Source organism: Heliangelus exortis, chromosome 1, assembly GCF_036169615.1.
Source record: "Heliangelus exortis chromosome 1, bHelExo1.hap1, whole genome shotgun sequence".
NCBI lineage: Eukaryota > Metazoa > Chordata > Aves > Apodiformes > Trochilidae > Heliangelus > Heliangelus exortis.
Window position 1 is genome coordinate 197428514 of NC_092422.1, and position 5850 is coordinate 197434363.

General features: G+C 63.5%; 1 protein-coding gene across 1 annotated transcript; it reads left to right on the plus strand.

The window, feature by feature from the left end:
* Positions 1–2: 2 nt before the first annotated feature.
* Positions 3–3552, plus strand: LOC139791716 (polyhomeotic-like protein 2). Its single transcript, XM_071734289.1, has 5 exons — positions 3–141; positions 642–684; positions 1062–1142; positions 1217–2042; positions 3226–3552. The coding sequence occupies exons 3-5, from the start codon at positions 1065–1067 to the stop codon at positions 3390–3392; spliced, it is 1071 nt and encodes a 356-aa protein (XP_071590390.1). The 5' UTR covers positions 3–141; positions 642–684; positions 1062–1064; the 3' UTR covers positions 3393–3552.
* Positions 3553–5850: the final 2298 nt, after the last annotated feature.

A 5850-nucleotide genomic window follows, 5' to 3' on the forward strand; every position in this document is an offset into this window, starting at 1 on the left:
GCTGTTCCCCGGGGGCACCTTCCTGGGGCAGCTCCTGACCCGTGGGACCCCCCTGAGCGACATCGCCCCCAGACCCCTGCAGCCCCTCCAGCCCTGGAAAGGCAACGGCTCCAACGAGAGCTTCAGCCTCTACTGCTCCAGGTACAGCCCCCCAGGACCCCCACCATGGGGCAGGGGGTGGGCACCCTGACCCCCACCCAACAGCCCCAATGGTGAGAACCCCACCGTGAGCTGGGAGCCCTGAGCCCCCTGTGCTGGGCAGGGAGGGGATTGTCCCCTCTGCTCTGGGGAGCCCCCCCTGGGGTAAAGCTGTGTCCAGCTCTGGGGTCCCCAGCAGCAGAAGGACACGGAGCTGTTGGAGCCAGTGCAGAGGAGGCCCTGGAGCTGCTGGGAGGGCTGGAGCAGCTCTGCTCTGGAGCCAGGTTGAGAGAGTTGGGGGTGTTGAGGCTGGAGAAGAGAAGGATCCCATGGGGAGACCTTAGAGCACCTTCCAGTGCCTGAAGGGGCTCCAGGAAAGCTGGGGAGGGACTTGGGATGGGATGAGGGGGGAAGGCTTTGGGATGGGGGAAAGAACCAAAAAATGCCCCAGGGACAATGCTGTGGCATTAGGGCACCCCCAGCAGCATCCTCTGACCTTGCAGCTGCCTGCTCCTCATCCACCGTGCCCAGGACATCTGCTACCAGGTGAGTCCATCCCTCCCACCCCTCCCTCCCACCCCTCCCACCCAACCCTCCCTCTCCTCCCTCCCCTCCCATCCCTCCCACCCATCTCCCCCATCCCTCCCATCCTTCCCATCCCTCCCTCCCATCTCCCCCATCCCTCCCATCCCATCCCTCCCACCCATCTCCCCCATCCCTCCCATCCTTCCCCTCCCCTCCCATCCCTCCCTCCCATCCCTCCCATCCCTCCCATCCCTCTCCCCAGCACTGCCTGGGTTGGGTGGGCTCAGGGCTCACAGGACAGCACTGGTCCCTTGGGGCTGGTGGGGTGGGTGGGGTGTTCCTTGCTCCCAGCCCAGGGGGGATGGAGCCCCCTGATCCATCCTTCCTGTCCCTCTCAGTACATGGCTAGGCAGGACGTGGGCCTGGAAGGGAAAATCATCTTCTTGTTGTACCTCCTGGTGGTCCTCAGCTGCTGCACGGTGAGGAGTGGGTGCATGGGGGGTGTTGGGTCCATCCCCAGCACCCCCGGGCTGACCCAAATGCCCCCCCCCAGCTCCTGTACCACCGGGTGAAGCTCTGGTGCCAGAGGAGCAGCACCGTGCCCCTCCTGAGCCTGGAGAAGAATGGATTTGGGGGCAGGAGCATCCGTGGTGTCAGCAAAGTCTCCCGCTACTTCCAGTTGGTTTTTCTGCTCTGCTGGGCACCAGGCAGGTCGGGGGTGTGGGGGGTGTGGGGGGGTCTCCTGCAGCTCCTCCAGAGGGCAAGAAACACCCTGGGTCCTGCTCCAGGCTCTCCAGCTCTGTCCTGGAGCCTTCAGCTTCATCACAGGGTGGCTGAGGTGGGAAGGGAGCTCAGAGCTCATCCCCTCCAACCTCCTGCTATGCCCAGGGACACCTCTCATCCAGCCCAGGCTGCTCCAAGCCTCATCCAACCTGGCCCTGAACACCTCCAGGGAGGGAGCAGCCACAGCTTCTCTGGGCAAGCTGTTCCAGAGTCTCAGCACCCTCCTCCTGAAGAACTCCTTCCTCAGCTCCAGGCTGAACCTCTTCTCCTGCACTTTCAAACCATTTCCCCTTCTCCTAGCACTGGACACTCTTCTGAAAAGTCCCTCTGCAGCCTTCCTGGAGGTTCCCTTCAGGGACTGGGGGGCAGCTCTAAGGTCCCCCTGGAGTCTCAACACTCCCAGCTCCTCAGCCTCTGGTTGGGCCATGAGGAATGTCCCAGCAGGATGGACACATCCCACCTGGAGAGGGAACCTCTGGATGAAAAGGGGAGACCAAGGAATGTCCTTTTGTCTTCCACCCACAGCCTTCCTCCTCACCATCCTCTCCTTCACCAGCATCAAACCCACCTCAGTCTTTGTCCTCTACGTTGTCACAGTAAGTAAAAAAACCCCAAACGTTTCCTGGTGCCCAGAGCTGGGCCACGTGTCCCCATCAGACGTGGGAGAGGGGATGGGGTGGGGGATCCCCCTCTGGGGTGGGCTTGGGCTGGGAGAGCTCTGCTGTCACCAGGCCATGGGGTGATGGGACAAGGGGGGGCCTTAAACTGAGGAGGGGAGATGAAGAGGAGATCTTGGGCAGGGAGGGAGGGAGAAATTGTTTGGGGTGAGGGTGCTGAGCCCCTGGGTGCCCAGGTTGCCCCCAGAAGCTGTGGCTGCCCCATCCCTGGAGGGGTTGAAGGTTGGAGCCCCCTGGGCTGGGGAAGGGTCCCTGCCCATGGCAGGGGGGGCACTGGGGGGGATTTTAGGTCTCTTCCCACCCAAACCAGTCTGGGATTCCATGACCACAGCTCTGTGGGTGCTGCCAGCCCATGCTGGTGACATCCAGGGAGGTGCTACCTGGACCTGACACGAGGCAAAGGTCCCTGGTGCTGGTGGCTTCCCCCTGGCTGGGTGGTTGGGGTTCTGCTCCTCAGCTCTGCCCAGGCCCTTCCCTTCTTCTGGTTGAGCACACTGAGAGCAAAGCCACCTCCTGTCTCCCTGTGTCCCTGTATCCCTGTATCCCTATGTCCCCATGTCCCTGTGTCCCCATGTCCCTGTATCCCTGTATCCCTATGTCCCCATGTCCCTGTATCCCCGTGTCCCCATGTCCCTGTGTCCCCATGTCCCTGTGTTCCCATGTCCCTGTATCCCTATGTCCCCATGTCCCTGTGTCCCCATGTCCCTGTGTCCCCATGTCCCTGTATCCCTATGTCCCCATGTCCCTGTGTCCCCATGTCCCTGTGTCCCCATGTCCCTGTATCCCTATGTCCCCATGTCCCTGTGTCCCCATGTCCCTGTGTCCCCATGTCCCTGTATCCCTATGTCCCCATGTCCCTGTGTCCCCATGTCCCTGTGTCCCCATGTCCCCATGTCCCTGTATCCCTGTATCCCTATGTCCCCATGTCCCTGTATCCCCGTGTCCCCATGTCCCTGTGTCCCCATGTCCCTGTGTTCCCATGTCCCTGTGTCCCCATGTCCCCATGTCCCCCTGTCCCTGTATCCCCATGTCCCTTGTCCCCGTGTCCCCGTGGGGAGGGGACATGCCCCCCGCTGCTGTCTCCTGCCCTCTGTCCCCCCAGGCCCTCAGCACCTCTCTCCAGGGCTTCCTGCACAGCCTGGTCTATGGGTGGCTGCGCCAGAATTTCCGTCGGGAGGCGGTGGGGAAGGGGCCCCCCCCGCCCCACTGCGCCCTCAACTCCTTCTTCGAGGACTCCCTGGGGACCCTTCCCTAGGGACCCTTCCCTAGGCTGTCACCTCCTCCTGCTGTCCCCAGGCTGCCCGGGGCCTCAGCTGCGTTGGGACATCCCCGGCCAGGACCTCTCTGGGTTTGGGGAGGGCACAGGGGGGTCCCTGGCAGTGGTGGGGGGTGCAGGGGCTCCGTCCCCCCCTGTCCCCTCCCTGCTGGGGGGTTTGGCTGCCCGGGGAGGTGAGGGAGCGGGGGGGTGGGACTGGGCTGCGGGGGGGCTGCACGGGGAGGGAGCTCTTTGGGGGGGGGATTCCCCTGTTCTGCCCCAGGGGCTGGGGGGGGGTGGGGGTGGCACTCGGACAAGGTGACAACAGCCCCTGGAGCTCCCAGCACGGCGATGGTGGCCACCCCGGGGGAGCTGCTGGCCCTTTCTCTTCTGCTTGGTCTCGTCTCAGGGTTTCTGCTCACCCACGAGCACCCGAACTCCTCTGCAGGGCTGGGGAAGGGGCTTCCAAATAAAGGAGTTCGTGCTGGAGCTGCTCCCGGGCTCTGCTGCTCCCGGGTCCCAGCCCCGGGAAGGCTCCATCCCGAGGGATGAAGGAGCCGTGGCTGGGGGTGGCTCTGTCCCCACCCCCCCACCAACAACCATTAAATGCTTCCTCACACCCCCTCTACCCCCAGCACCCCCCCATGCCATGGTGAGCCCCTGGGGAGGGGGATGTGGGGCTGTGCCCCCTCCCCAGCACAGACCTGGGAGAGCCCCCAGAGCCCCCCAGCCCCTGGAGCTCAGGGCAGGCACTGGGGCTGCCACGGGAAGGTGCTGGGAGGGGCTCAGGACCAGGGAGACCCCCGTGAGGGCTGGGGGGGGCACAGGGGGGACTGCCCAGCACTGCTTGGTGGTGGCTTCCAGTGGCTCTGCTGGCAGGGTCCCACTCCCACCCAGCCCCATCCTGCCCCGTGCCCACTGGGACTCCAGAAATGGAGGGGAAGAGGGGGGGGAGGCCTCAGAGACCCCTGGAAGTTGGGGTACCAGAGCAGCACGAGGCAGGGGGTGCTGGGGGAGGACAGGGAGGAGGTCCCAGGCTCTTACTGGGGACAGAAGCAGCAGCACCTGGGGACAGGACAGAGCAGGAGAGGCTGCTGGAGGATGAGGGGGCAGCAAGAAGCAAAAGGGATGGGGAGGGGTTGTAGGAAATGGTCTGAGCTCCATGGGAGGCACAAAGCTAAAAACATCCTGGAGAGGGGGAATTCTGCAGGAGATGATGGGGTCAGGGTGTGGGCTCCTGCAGCACCCCAGCTCCAGGCACCTCCTGCTCCAGGCAGGGCACAGGGGTGCTGAGCAGGAGAGGAGGGATGAACTGGTGCCAGAAAGTACAACCTGGGGTCTGTGTTGGCCTCACACAAGTCCCAAGGCTGTGAGCAGGCTGTGGGCACACAAGAGGGGGGGATGGGACCCCCTGCCACGTGGCTGCTGGAAGAGAAAATCCCAGCCAGGGGACCCATCCTGTGCTCTGAGGGTGCTGAGCCCCTGGCTGCCCCCAGAAGCTGTGGCTGCCCCATCCCTGGAGGGATTGAAGGTTGGATGGGGCTTGGAGCCCCCTGGGCTGGGGGAGGGGTCCCTGCCCATGCAGGGGGGGATTTAAGGTCCTTCCCAATCCAGTCTGGGAGCCCTGGACAGATGTTGATCAGGGACTGAGGGCCATGAGCAGCCAAGCTCAACAGCCCCTCTGCACAGAAACCCCATTTCAACCAAAAAAAAATCCACCAAGACCCCAAATCAGGACACAGCCTCACTGGGTTCTGTTATTTTTTTTTTAAACTAATATTTCCTACTGTACATTAGTGCTCCTCAGCCCCCCCCGGTCACAGCAGAGCAGCTGCTGCCACCAACCACTGTCCCCAACTTGTCCCTGCCTGGAACTCTGGCCCTGTCCCCTCTCTTGTCACCTCCTGCCCTCCCCTCCACCAGGCTGGAAGCTCCTGGTGTTCCTGCCCTCTCCATGCCTGGGGCTGGAAGGGAAGGATCAGGAAGGGGTCTCCAGGTTCTCCAGCCCCCTGGGGACGTCCCCAGCCCCGAGGCAGAGCAAGGGACAGAGACAGCCAGGGAAGCAGCAGAGGGCTGGAATGCTGAGCTCCTCCACCTGCAGAGGTTTCCCAGGATTTCCTGGGGAAGAGGAGGGCACCAGGCTGCCAGGCCCAGCCCCTCCTTAAGGCAAACATCCAGGGCCCGGGTGCAGCCGGTGACACCCAGCCCAGCAGCAGGCAGAGGACAGAGCTCCCCAGGTCCAGCTCCAGCCCAGCACAGAGGTGTCCCAGGAGCAGAAGGATCCAGCTGGGAGCTGGGCTGTGCTGAGCTGGAGAGGTTGTTCCCCCCTGAGCTCCCTCCCTCTCAGCAGGGCTGCAAAACCTCAGCTTCTCCCCCACGTTTTATCAGCCAGTGGGCTGACCACGTCTGACATCTCCTTGCCCGAGGCAGAGCTCCAGCTCTCTTGGATGCTATTAGAGCACACAAACTTGA